This window comes from Drosophila montana, unplaced genomic scaffold (assembly GCF_035044405.1).
Source record: "Drosophila montana isolate Dmon_TW-CO22-7 unplaced genomic scaffold, ASM3504440v1 contig_3217_1, whole genome shotgun sequence".
NCBI classification, from domain to species: domain Eukaryota; kingdom Metazoa; phylum Arthropoda; class Insecta; order Diptera; family Drosophilidae; genus Drosophila; species Drosophila montana.
In genome coordinates, this window is record NW_026998097.1 from 2,077,889 (window position 1) to 2,096,018 (window position 18,130).

The 18,130-nt window shown below is 48.7% G+C and overlaps 2 protein-coding genes across 8 annotated transcripts in view; one reads left to right on the forward strand and one right to left on the reverse strand.

The window, feature by feature from the left end:
- The window catches only part of Sema5c (Semaphorin 5c), a 45,182-nt gene extending 34,656 nt beyond the window's left edge, over window positions 1-10,526 (forward strand). For all 3 annotated transcript variants that reach the window (XM_064689139.1, XM_064689140.1, XM_064689141.1), the window contains 8 exons: window positions 6,017-6,224; window positions 6,345-6,518; window positions 7,116-7,259; window positions 7,319-7,518; window positions 7,581-9,295; window positions 9,359-9,514; window positions 9,579-9,781; window positions 9,843-10,526. In XM_064689139.1, coding sequence (XP_064545209.1) covers window positions 6,017-6,224; window positions 6,345-6,518; window positions 7,116-7,259; window positions 7,319-7,518; window positions 7,581-9,295; window positions 9,359-9,514; window positions 9,579-9,781; window positions 9,843-10,079 — 3,037 coding nt within the window. In that variant the 3' untranslated portion in view covers window positions 10,080-10,526. The remainder of the gene's footprint in view (window positions 1-6,016; window positions 6,225-6,344; window positions 6,519-7,115; window positions 7,260-7,318; window positions 7,519-7,580; window positions 9,296-9,358; window positions 9,515-9,578; window positions 9,782-9,842) is intronic.
- A 1,399-nt stretch (window positions 10,527-11,925) lies between these two features.
- The window catches only part of rols (rolling pebbles), a 66,524-nt gene continuing 60,319 nt past the window's right edge, over window positions 11,926-18,130 (reverse strand). For 2 of the 5 annotated variants that reach the window (XM_064689132.1, XM_064689135.1), the window contains 4 exons: window positions 17,543-17,921; window positions 12,515-15,948; window positions 12,103-12,455; window positions 11,926-12,052 (listed from right to left, as the gene is read on the reverse strand). In XM_064689132.1, coding sequence (XP_064545202.1) covers window positions 12,040-12,052; window positions 12,103-12,455; window positions 12,515-15,948; window positions 17,543-17,921 — 4,179 coding nt within the window. In that variant the 3' untranslated portion in view covers window positions 11,926-12,039. Of the gene's footprint in view, window positions 12,053-12,102; window positions 12,456-12,514; window positions 15,949-17,119; window positions 17,417-17,542; window positions 17,925-18,130 lie in introns of all 5 variants that reach the window. The other 3 variants (XM_064689131.1, XM_064689134.1, XM_064689136.1) reach the window with 2 other exon arrangements.

The window sequence follows — 18,130 nt, forward strand, 5'->3', positions numbered from 1 at the left end:
AGTTTACTTTTCATTTGCTAGCTCAGAACTCCAGTCATCTTCATAAGATAAGAAGCCGCACTGTGTCCCTACAGATCTTAACCCCTTGGCACAACGTGTGCCCGTTTGAGGTGCAGAGATACGAATTGCCTCGTTTATCAAAATGTCGTCGCTGTTTTTTCGCTCTTTTTTACCCGGTTGTCAATCATTTGTCGCAGGTTTTTCTTTTGTTTGTTTTGCCCTCTTTCAATTTTCATTCTTCTCACATATTCTAGGCTCTGAATTATGTTGGCCATGCGGCAGTTAATGTTGATAACGAAGGGCAGTTGCTCTACTTACTTCTGGGTAGGCGTATAGATAGCTAGCTAGTCGGCTAGATAACTGCGTGGGCATATTAAGTGTCATTTATTTGTTTATAAGTTGTGGGCTTTTTTGATTGTGTTCAAACTAGACCGGGTCCACTGGTCAGAGTTCTTTCGGCAACCTAATAATACCTTTATGCATGGTCTTTAGATATTGCAACAATTCCTAAGGTTTTACTCATTGCGTAAACTCGAAATAATCAGTGAAAATAATTTAATCTTTATTTTATGTTATATTTAAGTGGACTTTAGTTGCTTTCCTCTATTCCTCTATTTGTCTGTAAATCATATTGCAATTAGGTAACAACCTCTTGGCTAATGATCTCCGCTCACCAACATGGGTTTCCCTTCAGAAGTAATTCGATCCTTATTAAATTACTTTGATAAACTTCGTGTCTCTATGATTTAAACATGTTTTTGTTTGAACAACCGCCAACCGCCGTTGACCTTCCTTTGGCCGCAGCTACGAAATTCCCAGTGGTTTTTTGTTTCTGTTGCACCACAGCCGAAAACCACAATGTGAACCCTTTTCTAATCACAAGCCGCAATTTAATTGTGGCTATATTAATCCAACTACGGCTACGCTACACATTTACGATTTTGCGGTTCGGCTCATAAAAGTTGGGTAATTGTAGAGTCATTGGCATGGAATAACTAGGGACAAAGTCCCTATATATACATATATACGAGAAGCCGTTGCTCCTCGTCTGGCACTTGACACGACTTCAGGCTCCGATTACGAGCGACAAGTCCGGGACGAGCTCAAGTATTCCAACGGCTCCCATGACGTCTGACGATTGACGAGGCGATGGGGCGACGGAGCGACGGGGCGACGGGGGGACGGGACGACGAGTGCCTGCAAGTTGCACGTCGCGTAATTTGTGTCATGTACAGTGCATTCGGGGTCTTGTGGCCCGAAATTTGATATAGACTGCATTAAAATAATATACCATTTTGTTTTCGTTTCTTTTATTTTTCCGCCTCTCTTCCTTGTTTTTTGCTAAACAACCTTTTATAGAGGTTGTTTTTTTTTAGTTTTTGGTTTTAATTTTGTTGTTTTTTTTTTGAAGGGGTCTTGAGCGCTGTTGCGGCTTGGCGCAAATGGACCATGCAAATGCAACGCTGCGAAGCATTTGAAATGTTTATACATATGACTGAACATAACCTTAAAAGTACTCCAAACAGGGCTGCATTTCAAATGTTTCGATAGGAAAACAACTTTCCGTCGGAAACCTATGAAAGGGGTCCGCTTCAAAGTTCAGTTTTGGAGGGAAGCTAAAGGGAAAATGCAGTCCACTTGGTTTCAGTTGCATTTAATTTAAATTCAGTTTAAGATAAGATATTTAATTCTATAAAGGAATATAAACTACGTTTAAATTTCGGGATTTAACTTCTGAATGAAGATAAATGTAGTTTAATCTAAGGTCTAAGATTTGAGAAAAAGTAGAATATACCCCTTTCATACATTTTCATTGGGTATAAAAAGTAAGGAAACATTTTAAAAGCTATGTTATGGATGGAAAATTATATTATCTATCTATTGAATTCGTCATTTTGTTCTTTTAAAGCAAGACTGATTTGTTTAACTAAAGATTAATATTCTCATTGTTTAAACAATGATTTTTATTATATTAACACTTTTACGTTACTTTTAAAATTCTTATTTAAAGCACTTTAGACAATTCCCCATTGAATTGTTTGAGGAAGCAAATACCAAATTTAGCATTTATTTATTTTTATTATTATTCATTTTTTTTGGCTTAACTGTAGCCAAATTTGGCAGTTGAAATCTGGGCACAAACTTCACTTGACAGACGCTAAGAGGCTGACAGTCAGTTTAGGCGGCTACTGGAAGCCGCGGCAGCAGCGAAATTGAAATCAAAATTAATCAAAGCAAAACCATGTTAAGTAAAACATATACCGCTCCAGCGGACACATTGCAAAGGGGGGCGTTTTGCATATTTCTATTGAAAATGCCAACAAATAGAAAAAAATGTTAATAGTGGAGCAGTTTTGAGATTGAGAGCAAGGAATGCGCTTGGCGTAGGCAGTGCCAATGCTGAAATTCATTGCAATTCGCTGCAGTTTGTTGCAGGTTTTTTTTTTTCTTGCTAGATCTTAACGGAGCAACGGGCAGTTTTTTAATTACAAGTAACCCGCCAGCCCGTCGATCGCCGCGAGCTGTCGCCAAACAGGCGCTAGACGAACGCCCACGCGCTCCTCCACTGGAGCAGCGCCGTTCCCAGCTGGACAGACGGCGCCACAGTCAAAGCCGCGCACATAGCCATAGCCACAGCCATAGCCATAGCCTTAATAGCTGCACACGACGTTGCCGCCTTCAACTGCGGCACCACTTGGCACTTGGTGGTGCGCCTTACAAAAAGGCCTTTTTGTTATCTTGTCGCGCTTGTCGCTCAAAACTTAGCCACGGCGCAAGGTGTGCGAAAATTGTGAATGCAAATGCGCAAAGTAAATCCAAGTAAATGAAATATCCGCAGAGATACAGATACATTTACAGCCAAAGATGCAGATACAGTTACAGCAACATGCTTTCAGATACAGATTGCGGCACGTAACGCACTTGTCGGACAAGGCAGCCACGCGCCGCATCTGTAAATGGGTCAAATCTCTTGCTCCAAGGAGTTTCACAATTTGGTTATGCAATATTTAGCGCATTGAGGATGTATCTTTGTGTTGAGAAATTCTTTATATGAAGCAAACATTTTGTCTGCTTACCTGTACATCTTTTTGAACAGCATCTGAACATAGATATTATAGGATTGCTTTACTTTCCAATAGCAAGAGAACTCACGTTATAATTCGCAACAAGTTTAGGCTATGGCAAAACAAAGTTGTATTTTGGTCAATTGTTCATCCCATCAAATAATTTGTAAATAAATAGATGTTTCAGATAGTTTGGATCTTGTTGCATCTCAAACCAGGTCATGATTCAGTTTCAGGTATGCTTGAGAAATCTGTGCAGTGCGTTGTTCAACACAACAAAAAACACACATGAAACGATTCGCAACACTTTTCCCACTTGCTCGTATTTGCACGCACGCGCCGTTTAGAGATAACGATAGCGCGAAAAGAACTTAAACAAATACAAGCTCAAAAAAAAAAACAACAACTGACAAAACAGTAAGCAAATATTTGCAAAAAGCAAAATGCAGCAACAAAACAAACAGAATAAATAACAAAAATACAAATTAAAAGAAAACGAACAAGAGGTAGGCAAGAGCAGAAAACATGTGTATCGACTTTTCACACCTCAAATGTGGAATTTGCCAGCTTCGAAGCGAAGCGAAAGATAAAAACTTGAAAGCGAGCGCGAGGTGGGCAAGTGTGCGGGGGGGGAGGGGGGGGGGGTGTGCGCCGTTGAAGGCAATGCTAATTTGCAAGGCCGTTGCTTATCGCTGCTGCTGCCAAAGAAATGGAACATTGAACTCTACAAATTCATATTAGTGTAGAGTTTGCGCTAATTTTAGACTCTACATTGCGTTGTATTGGAGCCCGGCATGATTTAGTTCGTTTCAAACGCTTTTAACTTAAAATACCAAGTTTTAGTATAATTTTAATATATATTTTTTGTATATATTTCAATTTTAACGCCCATGTTTTGACAACTAAATTTTCACTCGAAACGTAATCGCACACACACATTATGGCGCGACTTGCCCAGTTAAAACAACAATAACAAAAAAACAACCGTAACAACTGTACACAATCAGCAATAATTAATATTTGCAGCCGTTAAGTCTGGCTGCAATTTGTATGCCCTTTTTTGTTTTTTGTGCACGTTTGCCATTTTTTTTGCTACGCGACATTTGTCACGTCATTTTCACATGTCGATTTCCGCTGAACCTAACCCAACTTTTGCCCTGCACTCCGCCGTAAGTAGGGGAACCCACTTGAGTTGATAAGAAGAAGAGTTTATAAGGCTTTGGCTCTGTACTCTGCCGTATTTCGATAGTTCTTGTTTATTGACACACTCGAAGTCTGGCTGTTAACGCTTATCATAACCTTGCCCAACAAACTGAACGCGGAGGGAGGAGCTCTGTACAGTTACCCATAACAAGCAGCGTCTGTTCGCATCATATAAGATATAGGCAAGTCGGTTCCCCCTTAAATAAATAACGTTAGATTAACCAGCATTATATCGCCTAAAGTTCAACTTGTTAATGTCTTAGATTACGTGTAATTAAATGGGATGTAAAGGTTTGTATAGCCACAGTTAATATTTATTTAATACCCTTTGCTGTTTGCTGTTAACTTCGGTTTTTGTAGCCACATTTATGGCCATACTTCCTCGACCTGGCCATTTTCTGTTATTAAAATTTAATGCCTTAATTTAAATAATGGCAAAACTAAAAACATTTTGCATCTGCCAACGCGATATTATCGCCAACGGAACGGGACGGGACGAGACACACCTTTTGTGCGGCACACTCCAAACAAAGTCGTCGTTGACAGCTGCGCTTTGGGGAAGGGCGTCTGTCGAAGTCGGCTTTTGCGAATGTTGCGTCTGTTTATATTACCTCATCATCACGTACCGCAGAAGTCGCACAACACGCAGCGGCCAAGCTCAGGTTACCACCTGAGCCAGGTGCCCTGGTCAGAGCCACGCGCCACGCTCAATGCTCCACGCGCGGCAGCTGCGTTTGACTGATTGATATTGGGCGAGCTGGCAGTCGATCCGGTCCGCATAGTCCCACATTGGCCAATGCAGCAGCCATTCTTCTAAGCCGCTAAACAGCATCAAATGTTCGTTAGTAAAGTTGTCCAAAGCCAACTGTGGGCTGCTGCAGCCGCCGACGACGACGACGACGACTCTGGCGACGTCTGGTCGGCGGCATTCCTTCAAGCGAATTCTACCAGCGAACGCTGTCCGGCTCCAGCTCGAGATGTAACCATTTATCTGTCGCTAGCCGCATTCGTATGCACTTGATCTATTGATCTTCGTATTTGTTATGCCAAATACGTATGAACACAGTGGTTGCAGTGCTTTGCACAGTGGTTGACATGCGATCAAGTAATGGGAAAATAGAAAATGCTTAGTTTGTCGTCCTTCCATACTACAGAGCAGCAAATCAAAAAGTCATATCACATTGTAATTGTTAAAACAACTTGGGAATTATTGAGAATTAATTATTAAAGGAGAATCAATTATTTAATTAGAGTTAATTTTAAATTATCTAAAGAGAATTAATTATTTATCTCTTACATGCTGCATATCTTTTAATATGTTTCACTTTGCATCAGACCGAATTCGTAATAAACTTTTATTAGCTCGGCTGCTTATCTTAATTGAACTTCTTCCAACAGTTGCCTAATGTGGTACTAAAGCCATAATTCCGATTCGTTCATCTTGTTTAATGCCCACATGAGACGCCTACAAGCGCGCTTATTCAAATGTCAGCCGAGTGGCGACCACTGTGCCTCCCGGGCAGGTATCTTTACCTGTTTGCCTTGCAGTTCAATGCACCGGGCAAGCGGGCAACCAGTTGGAAATTATGACAGGGCAGGGCAGGGCAGGGCAGGGGGAGCATCTAGGCCGCTGCTCGGGCTGGGCAGGGGTTCGGGCTTGTGGGCCGAATTTAGCTGTTACCATTCCCCCATTCGCTTGGATATATATACTCACATTATATTTGCAACATTTTATCGACTCTTTGCAGAGACACCTTGTACCGCATGTCTTTCGAGTTGGAGCCGCTGGAGCGGGCCAGCTGGGAGGCGACGTCTGGGAACGTGCTGCTGTGCCAGCAGAAAGGCCAGTCGGATCGCTGGTGTCGCAACTATGTGCGCGTGCTCCACAGCTACGGTGAGAACCAACTGTACGCGTGTGGGACGAACGCCTTCCAGCCGAGCTGCTCGTGGCGCCAGGTGAGTGGTCGTCGTCGTCGTCGTCGTCTCGTCGCCATCTCGACGGCTCTGACAGCCCAACAACTGCACCGAACTGAACTCTCTTATATATATATGGTATATTTTTTAACTCTTCTGCAGATGGAAAATCTGAACGTCACCCAGTTTGAAGATGGCGTGGTCAAGTGCCCCTTTCATCCGCAGGCGAACAGCACCAGCCTTCTGCAGTCCAATGGCAACATGTTTGTGGGCACATCCGCGGACTTCTCCGGCAGCGATGTGGCCATAATACGCACACCCGTCCAGTCCAATGGGGTATGTATATATATATGTATATATTTAAAAAACTTATCAATTTCTTGGTCAACATCCTCTTTTAACTCAATCCTTCTCTCTAATCCCTTAACTTTGTTTTCCGGCAATTTACCTTTTCTATAATTTTCCGTAACTCTTCGAGTCTACTTTTGCCTTTGAAGATTAACCTTATTTCCGAAATCTGAAATCCCCCTCCAAAATTATAAACCGATTGTTGCTTTTATATTTTTATCGATTTATAACAATAATCGATTGTGTCTGTCAAAATTAGTATTTTTATCGATAAATTTTAAGTCGATTGTGGTTGTCAACTCTTATCGATTGTGCATGTCAAAATTAATATAAATCGCAATCTGAAAATGATACCAAATATCAAAAATGATAACAAAAATTATAAAATGATAATTGAGAGCCAATCGCAAAACATCAAACTAGTTTTAAAGTCCTCTTGGCTCTCATCTTGAATGAGACCCAATAAATCGATATGATCTTCTCTTCCTTCTTCTCCCTCGTAACCCATCCATTTATTCTCTTTTCGGCTCTACTCCTATTCGATCTTATAGGCTTTTTTAACACCGCTTCTCATTTATTTTTTAGGTGCAACGCAAGCGTTTCCTGCGCACCAAGCAATACAACACCAATTGGTTAAATGGGGCCCAGTTTGTGGGCAGCTTTGAGGCCGGCAACTTTGTGTACTTTCTGCTGCGCGAATCCGCCGCGGAGCACATGAGCTGCGGCAAGGTAAGAAATCTGATCAATTGGCAAACGATCGAGTTATATATTCCCTTTTCTTTACTTAGGCCATCTACTCGCGCATTGCCCGCGTCTGCAAGAACGATGCTGGCGGGGATCAGGTGCTGCGCGACAATTGGACCTCGTTTCTTAAGGCGCGGCTCAACTGCTCGTTGCCCGGCGATTATCCCTATTATTTCGACGAGATACAGGGCATGACGTATGCGGAGTCGGAGCACGTGCTCTACGCCACCTTCAGCACGTCAGGGTAAGCGTAAAGAGTCTCTTACTCCAGGATCTAACTAATATTGGCCACATTCTTCATCTCAGCTCGAGCATCTTTGGTTCCGCCGTCTGCGCCTACAATTTGAGCTCGATTAATGCGGCATTCGAGGGCGCCTTCCGGCATCAGGAGCACGCGGATGCGGTATGGAAAACGGTGAATACGCCGCAACGGAGTCAGTTCCAGTGCGCGAGCGGAGCAACAGCCTTTGGCCACTTGCTGGAGAGTTCGCGCTACCAGCTCATGGATCAGGCGATACAGCCGATCGGGGCGCAGCCGCTGTACCATTCCCGGCTGGAGCGGTTCAAGCATATTGCGCTGGACATTGTGCAGACCCGGACGGAGCAGCTGCATGTGCTGTATGTCTCCAGCAGCGGCAACCACATCAAGAAGCTGTCGGTCAAGTACGGCCAGCAGCAGGGCAAGACGCAGACGTGCCTGGTGGAGATGTGGCAGGCGGACGATACGGGCAGCAACACCTTCTTGCACATGTCCTATCTGAAGGTCACGGAATCGATCTACCTGGGCACAGATCTGGCCCTGACACGCATACCTGCCCAGCGCTGCAGTCGTCATGTCTCGCAGTCCAGTTGCCTCAATGCCATGGATCCCTACTGCGGCTGGAATGAGCTCGTCGAGCGCTGCACGCCACTCGATCCGGCGGGGCAGCAGCCCTGGCTCCAGCCAGCACAGTTCACCTGCCCGGTGCTGAATGCGCCCATCGATGGCGGCTGGTCCAGCTGGTCGCCATGGGCCGAGTGCCAGCAGCACGAGCAGCCGGACAGCAGCTGCTTGTGCCGGCAGCGCAACTGCAACAATCCGCAGCCGCAGCACGGCGGCGTTGCCTGCGAGGGCATCAGCACCCAGGTGACCAATTGCACCCAGCACGGCGGCTGGACAGAGTGGTCGACGTGGTCGCCCTGCTCGCAGACGTGCGGCATTGCCGTGAAGACGCGTCGCCGCACTTGCGGCAATCCGCGACCCGCACACGGCGGACGCATGTGCCTGGGACCCGAGCATGCCGAGATGTACTGCAGCCACCTGCCGCCGTGTCCCGTGGCCAAGCCGCCGCCCATTGACGGCGCCTGGGGTCCCTGGGGCGAGTGGAGCGAGTGCAGCGCCCAATGTGGCGGCGGCTTCCGAATGCGCCGGCGCGAATGCGACGATCCCAAGCCCCTGAACGGCGGCATGGACTGCCCCGGCTGCCGCCTGGATTACGAGGACTGCAATATGCAAAGCTGCGCCGAGGTGCGCAAGCTCAGCGCCTGGACACCCTGGCTAACGGCAGCGGGTGGCAATGCCACGGACGCGCATGTGGAGAAACGCTATCGCTATGCCTGCCGAGCGACCAGCGCCGATGCCAACTCGGTGCGAATCAGCCTGGCCAAGGAGGAGACGCGCAATTGCAACCAGGACGGCAGCTGTCAGCGGCACAACGAACATGACACCTCGGCGGAGCCCGACTCCGAGTGGTCGCCCTGCAGCGCCAGCTGCGGCGGGGGCACACAGCTGCGTCGCCGCGGCCACAGCACACAGAGTCGCGCCTGCAATCTGCAGGCTTGTCCGGCGGACGAGCAGCCGGACAATAGCATTGACAATCAGTTGGAACACGAGTGGAGCTGCTGGTCGGAGTGGTCCAGCTGCTCGGTCACCTGCGGCCTGGGAGTGCGCCGGCGCACACGCAAGTGTCTGGGCGGCCACGAGAGACTCTGTGCGGGACGTGCGCTCGAGGAGCAGCAGTGCGCGATGGTGCCATGTGAAGGTAAGCCAGAAGGTTAGCCAGTGCAGCCGGCGCAGTGTAGCTAACACATTTCCATAATTGCAGACTTTCTCGGCTGGAGCGAGTGGAGCGAGTGGTCATCCTGCTCCAGCGATGGCATACGCCTGCGTCATCGCCGCTGTCTAGTGGAGCAGCCAGCGGCCGCGGAGTGCCGCGGTGCCGAATTCGAGAAGACCGCCTGCGTGCCGGGCGAGTGTGAAGGTAAGCTCCAAGGTAGCCTCAAACATTTGGACGGCTTTTGTTAATTTCCCCCTTTTCTCCGCAGAGCTGCAAAGTGCCTCGAGCGCAACTCTGCCCATTGTCATTGGCTGCTTCATGCTCCTAACTGCCGCCTGCTGCCTGGCCACATTTCATTTTACGCGGCGGCGTTGCCTGCAAAACGTCGAGGAGGCGCTCAACAAGACGACCACGACGACGGCCAGCTTCGACAGCTATCCCAATCAGTATTCCAGTCTGCCCACCAAGGATGTAAGTGCTTGGCCATGAATCCCTCCAATTGCAGCCCCGAACTAATATGCCCACTTTGCAGTACTACGATCAGCGACCCAAGCGGCAGTCTAGCTTCCGCATGCCCGCCAAGACAAGCAACTTATCCGTCGGTGGCGGCGGCGGCGGTGGTGGCGGCACGCTGAACCGGAACAACATGCACCACAACAACACGCCCAAGGTGCTGGCCAAAACCTACAACGATTGCGAGACGGGCACGCTGAAGCGTCAGTCGGCGCTCAACAATTGCCGCACAAACATGGACGACGAGAAGTTTTAGCCAAGGATCTGAACAGCCCTGAACAACCAAGTGCCATTGTTGCCTTGTGCAATCCGAATGGATTTGTTGAACCGACAACGACAACGAACACATTTTGCACGGCCAGCCTGCAAAAACGTTCCTTCTCTGACTCATATTGAGTCCTTCTATTAGCCTAGTTGTAGATCTGTATGTTTGCGTTAAGTTAGCTTTAAGATCAAATCGATAGATTTTGGGTAAATAGTTTGATCAAATGATGACAATACTTGACTTATATGTGTACAAATATGATTTTATCAAATTATTTACCTTGCCCGCAATTACAATGTAATTGGCTTTTAGTGCATATGAAAGCGAGACTGAAATTTAAATTTTTCTGCGGAAATTTCGCCCATCCCAAATCAATGTTGTCTAGCATACGTGTTTAATACGTATAATTTATCATCGTGTTAAGTTAGTTCTATGTTGTTAAGTTAGGACTTAGGGTTTAAACATGTTAAGTATAAACTTTTTATAAAATATAATGTGAATTTCACTAACCAACAATGCTTCCTTTGCCCAGATGTCTCGAACAGACCCTAAGAATCATTTTCCATCTAATATATTTTTTACAAATTCAGAAAGTGGGGATATAAAATTTGAGATGGTGGTTTGTGTCCTCTCTACTTTAGGAGTAACCGTTTTGCTGTAGAGAGGACCCAAACCACTTCAAAACAAACCAGTTTTGTCTTGCTTCAAATTCAGAAAGAAGTAAATAAAAATCGACAATTTTCCGAAATGGTTTGAGTGCTCTCTATTTTAAGTTATTTTGCCGTAGTGAGGACGCAAACCACGCCCCACGAAGTTTTTGTGGCCCGCCACGAAGTTGCAACATTTTTTTGAATGAAATTTGTAAATTAAGTAAATTCGTATTTTATGATAGATAGATACCTCTTTCTTCTCGTACGGATCCCGACTATCGATTGACACCAAAAAATCTGAATTCTAAGAAATGGCCCAATTTGTTTGGAATGTTTTTTGCAAAAACTACGATGTTGGCTGACAAAGGCTGTCGAACGAGACCAATCTTTCCAAGATCGGGGCTTATTTGGCCGAGATACAGCGATTTAAAAAACGCGAAAAAATGCCGTTATAATTTTGAAGATTTTTCGTTTTTTCCGATAATTCGGCTAAAAATGGTCCGATTTTGGAAAGTTATACCTTTTTGAACTCGTACTGATCTCTGGAATCGACTTGCTTACCACGTTTTTTAATTGTGTTTGGAAATCCAAAATTTTTGAAAAAAAAGGCAGACGAACAAAAATCAAAAATTTCATTGCATACCCAAACGGAGCGGTGGAGCAGCTGAAGTACCAGTACCTGCTTTAGGAAGGAACGCTCCGCAGGGAGTCCGGAGTCTTCCTGACGCACTACAACAGCTACAAATACGTAGGGGTGCACTTAGACAGGCGTTTATCAAGTATCACAGGAGCCCTGAAAAGCAGATTAGGCAAATTTAGATGGCTGCTCAACAGTAAAATACGCTATCTTTAAAAAACAAAGTAAACATATACAAAACCTGCCTAGCTCCTGCCTGGCGATATGGTATTCAAGTTTACGGTATTGCTGCAAAATCGCGCCTTACGAAAATCAGGGTGTTTCAAGCAAAAACGCTCCGCTATCTGTCTGGTGCCCCCTGGTATAAGCGAACTTCCGATTTGGAAAAAGACCTAGGAGTGAGTGCCCAAAGTCGGGGACGTCATAAACAAACAGACTGCAAACTACATAACGCGACTGGGAAAGAGGCGTCGAATTGGAGGAGCCCGAACGCGGAGGAGATTGCGGAGGTCTCATCTTATAAATTCGTATTTATTTTATTAACCAAATGTAGACTTAATGTATATTTATTACAACTATTTTTTACATGCGTAAAGAAAAAGAAAGAATACAAATTAATTTTTTAAATTAATCAAATTTCCAAAGGCAATAAATAGAAACACAGTTAAGAGCTAGTCCTAAAATTAGAAAGTTAAGATTGTGATTCGTTTCAACAAAGGACATTTACAAATCGGTCATCTCCTGCTGAGATTCGTAGACGGCACTAGCGCCGGCTCCGGTTCCGATTCCGATTCCGTTTCCGACTCCAACGCCGACTCCGGCGCTGGCCAGCTTGCCAGCACATTGATCTTCGCTGGTGATTCGTGTGAGGAGCTCGGCTTGGATACGCTTCAGGACTTCCACAACCTCACAAAGGACTCCACTCTGGGCCGCCTGTTGCATGGCCTCGTTGGCATCGACAAGCGCCTCGTTTAGTGCGCCCAGCTCCATGCGCGCCTTGGCCCGGGCATAGTAGCCCTCGTAGCTGTGCGGCTTCTGCAGTATGGCTTGCGTGGCCAAATCTATGGAGGCGTCAAGTTCCTGTAAAGCAATCAAAGATTAGAGACAGAGATCAAACAATTCCGTGCGGCATAAGTTACATTCAGTTTTCGCTTGCAGCGCGACAGATTCAGCAGCAGATTTGTGCGCAGCTGGGCAAATACGGCATTCCGCTCGAGCAGCTGCTCCAGGCCGGAGATCTTGCGCAGCGCATACTGATAGCGATGGGCGGCGTCCTGGAAGCGATTTTTGCGGTACAGCACATTGCCATCCTCGAGCAATTTGTTGAGCAGCACCACCAGAATCTCCGGCTTGCCCATGGCCATGCTCCAGGTGGTGGGTCCCAGTTTGGCGCCCTTGCGCAGAAACACCTGCACCGCCTGTATGTTGCGGCAGGCAATGGAACGATCCAGCGGCCGCATGCCATGCACATCGATGTGCTCCAGATTGGCGCCCTGCTCCAGCAAATAGAGCACCAGACTGGCCGCACCCTGATACGCGGCCAGATCCAAGGCGGTGCGTCCCTTGTGATCCTCGTGCTGCCGATTGCAGCCGTGCTCAATGAGGCACCTGGCCGCTGCCAAATGGCCGCGCAGACACGCCCAGCTGAGCGCAGTGAAACCCTCATGATCCTCGGCCTCCAATGTGGCGCCACGTGCTAGCAGCAGCTCCAGCAGCTCCAGATGTCCCTCCTCGGCGGCGATCATCAGCGGCGTTTTGCGCGCCTGACCCAGCGGCTCGTCCAGCAATGCGCCGCGCTGCAGCAGCTGCTCGACCACGCTCCAATGGCCCTCCTTGACGGCCAGCCAGAGGGCCGTGTAGCCCTGACGATTCCGTGCATCGATTTGGGCTCCACGCGACATCAGAATGTTGACCGCATCCATGCAGCCGTGTCGTGCGGCTGCCGTCAGCGCCAGCTCCCCGCTGCTCGGCTCCAGGCCGTTCACATTGACGCCGAGATCGTCCAGTTCGTGCTCGTTGAGATCCAGCAGATCCTCGAGTATTTTGACATGCGCCTGGGCCGCCGCCCCAATGAGCGCCTGCTGCAGCGCCAGCGAGCGGCCCACATCCTGGGAGCGGGGGCGAGGCGACCAGTCGCAGGCCAGCAGATACTGCACCACACTGAGATGGCCCATGCGTGCGGCATGCACCAGAGCGCAGCGTTGCGTCGTGTCCAGCTGTCCCAGGCTGCTGCCGGCGGCAACCAGGCGGCGCACCACATCACAGTGGCCGCGCATTGCGGCCAGGATGAGCGGCGTGCAGCCCTGGCTGTTGGTCAGACCGACATCCGCGCCAAACTCCAGCAGTAGGCTCACCATGGGCAGGATGCCCTCGTGGGCGGCAATGCACAAAATGGGGGCATCGCCCATGTAGTCGGTGCGATGATCCGGCGAGGCGCCGGCGAGCAGCACCAGCCGGGACACCTTCACGTTGGGACTGTAGACGTTGCGCAGTGCGCCCAAAGCGGCGGAGATGTTGTCGGCGGCGCCGGCCAGCCAATAGGATTGCAGATCACGCGGCGAGAGCGCCGCCTGGCTGGTGCTATAGAGATGCGCCTTGAGCATGTGATGGCCCAGCTCGAGCGTCAGCTGCGGCTGCAGCGGCGCCTGCAGGCGGGAGAGCCGGAAGGCGATGCCCGCATGGCCCAGCCGGGCGTCGCACAGAAACTTGCTGGACTCGCCCTCATCCCGGCGCATGAGCCACTCGCGCAGCGAGCTGTGAAAGAACATGTACGTGTTGTCCAGCCGCTTGATGAGGAAGCCGTCGAGCAGCTTGAAGCGCTGCATGAACTGCGGCCAGCTGAGCGGCTCCTGGCCATGATGCAGTGCCTCCATGCTATAGTAGATCTCGTCCAGCGTGAGCGGATAGAGCGCGGCCAGGCAAACGTTGAGTATGGGCGCCGTCTGTTCAAAGCTGCGTGCCGTGGGAAAGCGCAAATTAAAGTGCAGCAGAAAGATCTGGGCCAGCGAGACGGGCAGCACCTTGTAGCTGGAGGATTTGATCACCAGCTGGCCGCGCGAGATCAGATCCAGTATGAGCTTGGCATACAGCATGGAGCCGCGACTGAGCGACTGCAGATGCGACACGAACTTGGCCTGCGACTGGGCCAACTGGCCGCCAATATTGTGCTGAATCTCCGGACAATGGGCGATGCGTGCATTGATGTAGTCCAGCATATCCTGCTGCAGGGCCTGGCTGCTGGCCCAGCTGTCGAGGGTGAGCTGCGTGTAGCTGGGCGCCTTGACCAGCTCCAGCATTTGGGTGCGCACCGTGGCGACCAACTTGAGCCAGGCGGGAAAATGCGGCGACAATTGGGCCAGGAAGCTGGCTATGGTATGGCCATGATCCGGCCGATGGTATTCCGCCTCGCACAGCGCATCCACCAGTATGACGGCCACCTTGGCGGGTATCTTGCCGGCGCGATGCAGCTGAGCGAGCGGCTCCAGTATGGCCAGGCGCATCACACGCTCCGCATCCGCAATGCACTCACGCACGCTGAGTATGTCCTGGAGATGCGGCTCCGAGAGCAGATAGTCACGGTACGCGGTCAGCTGCGGCGCCTGGCAGAGCTGGGCGGCCAGCGAGTGCACAAAGTCCGGCACCTGGCAGGTGAGATTCGCGTCCGACTGGCAGAAGTGATAGCCGACCATGTGGGAGGCCAGGCCGCGCATGCGCTCGTTCTGGGCGCTCAGCTGGCTGTAGATGGCATCCGCATCCTCCTGCTGCTGCGCCTGCATCTGGCGCCGTCCAAAGCACGAGTACTCCACCAGCTGCAGACAGAAGGCGGTCTTGCCCGTGCCCGGCTGCCCATTGATGAGCACCACGCGCGTCTCCGTGCCCAGCAGTATGTTGGCCAGCTGCTGCACCAGCCACTGCCGGCCCACATACGGCGGATCGGGCTCCTGGAGCGGCACCTCAAAGAACAGCGGCTTCAGCGCCAGCTGCACCGCCGCTAGGGCCGCTGCTGCCGCCGCTCGCTTATTGACGGCGCCTCCTCCCGTTCCAGCTGCTCCTGCTCCAGCTGCCGTGCCCGCGGGCAGCTGTTGGGCACGCGTGGAACGCCGGGCGGCGCCCTTGCGCGCCTTGCCGGGCAGTGCCAGGGGCAACGGCTCGTAGGGATGTTCCTGCAGGGCGCAGCCCATCTTGAATTTGCCGCACAGGCTCAGCGCGTCGTCCTTGTGCGAGGTGGCCACCGACAGCTGGCTGCCGCTCAGCCCCACGCTGGCCAACTGCGACTCGGGACTGATGTGCTGCGAGGAGCTGCCGCTGCTGCTGTTCGCCGTGGTGCTGACGCCGGTGCTGCTCGAGATGCTGGTCGACTGCATCGTCGAGTTGCCATTGTGGTCGCCACCGCCGCCGCCACCGCCACCACTGCTGCTGCTGCTGCTGCTGCTGGTGGTTGTATTGGTGTTCGTGTTGCTGTTGCCGTTGCCGTTGTTGTTGTCGTTCAGCAAGAGGCCCAGGCGGGCGCGCAGCTGATCCTTCTGCTGCAGCAACGAGTGCGGATGGTGTTCGATGCCCAAGGTGTCGCTGCCTGCGATGTAAAGCAAAAGGATGTGGGTGAGTACCATCAAAAATACTGATAAACTACATATTATAAACATGTAAACATCGTGCAATAAATATAAAGAACATCAATTATAATACATAACAAATATATACATTTAAATGAACATCTAAAGACTTTAAAGGAACTTCCTGTTATTACGAGAAAATGTGTCTTTAATTAGCTGTCGTGTATTTAACTCACAATAACATTAACATTAACAGCCTCATATTAACATCCTCACATTAACAGTGTCATTTTAGCATTTATGTTAAACGTCTGTGGTTCAATAACATGTAATGATAATGTAAAGATCGTGCAAAAGAGAGATTAGAAGTGAATGGGAGGTGATCAGTAAATATTGAGAACAGAAATATTAATAAATAACAAATATATATATTTTAATGAACATCTAAAAATGTTAAATGATCGATCTTCCTGTTATTACGAGATAATGTGACTCCAATTGGCTGTCGCGTATTTAACTCGCATTAACATTAACATTTATGCATTTATGTTAAACGTCTGTTGATCAATAACATGTAATGTAATGTAAAGGACGTGCAAAAGAGAGGTTAGAATTAAATTGAAGGTGATCAGTAAATATGTTGTTAAGAATTATTATAATTATTAAATAAAAATTATACAAATGTATATAAGCTTGTATAAAGCTTAACAGAAAATATCTTTAATTATGAGTAAATTTGATACCAACTATCCCCCGAAAACTGTGGAAAATGTATCTAAAAAAAAGGGCTATGTTAAATGTTTTTAGTTAAGTAAGACATTTATGCAAATTCATTGAAGAGTTATTGCATAATTTTCGAAAAAATTAAAAGGGAAAAACGCTCCAGCTTAGGTTTAAAGCTCCTCGAAAAGAGAATTAAACTAAGCTAAAATGTTATTTGCCACCTTGGGTATAAGTTAGTATGGGTAAATTTAAATTTCACACAGACAATTTCTAATTAGCTAAATAAAACTGTTTCTCTGACAGCGCTGATCCGGATATCGCAGTCTATATATTAACGAATCAGCAAATCTCAAAAAATGCCATGCGAAATATTCAAAAAGTGGAATCGAGCCAAATTGAATGCCATGCAAAATGTACAACAAATAGAAGAAGTAGAGAAGTAGAGTCCGGCGGAAGTGGACGCCATGCCTGCTAGTTGATTGAGTCCCGCTTCGCTTGAGTTCGACGAATTGACGCTCCACAGGGATTTGATTAGAGATTTGATCGAGGTGCCGGCCAAGCTGAGCCGATTCAGGCGATTCTCACTGTTGGCGCCATGCTCCGCGGATGTCTTCAGATTGTTGTTGCTGAAGTTCTTGCGACGACGTCGCGTGACCGCCGAATCCGAGCAGGTGGAGGTATTCAAGGCGTTCGACTCCTTGCCGCTGCCAGTATGCTGGCGACGATGATGATGATGGTGATGATGATGATGATGCGCATGATGATCTAAATAATGATCATTGTGCAAAGCTTATTTACCAACTAATCTTGTTGTGCTTAAGAGGAACTGAGTGTCTGTGTGTGTGCATCCCAACACCTAAAGTGAGAGGTGTGGCCATGACTAGAACTTACCGCCCGACAGCATCGATGCTGTGTCCAGCGGACTGCCGCCATTGGAGGCAGTGCGTCGGTGTCCGGTGAGCGCGCTGCGCAGATTCTTGTGATTGAAGAAACGCCGACGCGTTGGCGGCGTCGCAAATGCCGGAGCCCCATTCAGATCGCAGTACGGCAAGTGCAGATTGTTGCTGTTGCAAGTTGTGTGTTGCTGCTGCTGCTGCTGTTGCTGCTGCTTGTTGCCCGGCCCACTGTGCTGGTGTATGTCGACGGTGACGGTGTGTGTGTTGCCAGCGAAGCCATGGCTGTTGCTGCCATTGGCATTGCCCGTCGCACGGGGCAATTTGCCAATGCTCGCATAACGTTGATAGTCCGGCGACTGCGACTCCTGACGATGCTGCTGCAATGTGAATGAGGAAACATGAGCTGACTGCGGTCTATAACTAGCATGTGTGTGTGTGTGTGTGTGTGTGTGTGTGTTGGGCTTATCAATGATGAAAGTTCCACGCGGTTCACAAATATTAAACATGCCGCAAACATGCCAGGCAAGACCCAGACCCAGACCCAGGCCAGACCCAGGCAGAATGCGAGCGCTAAATAGAAAGG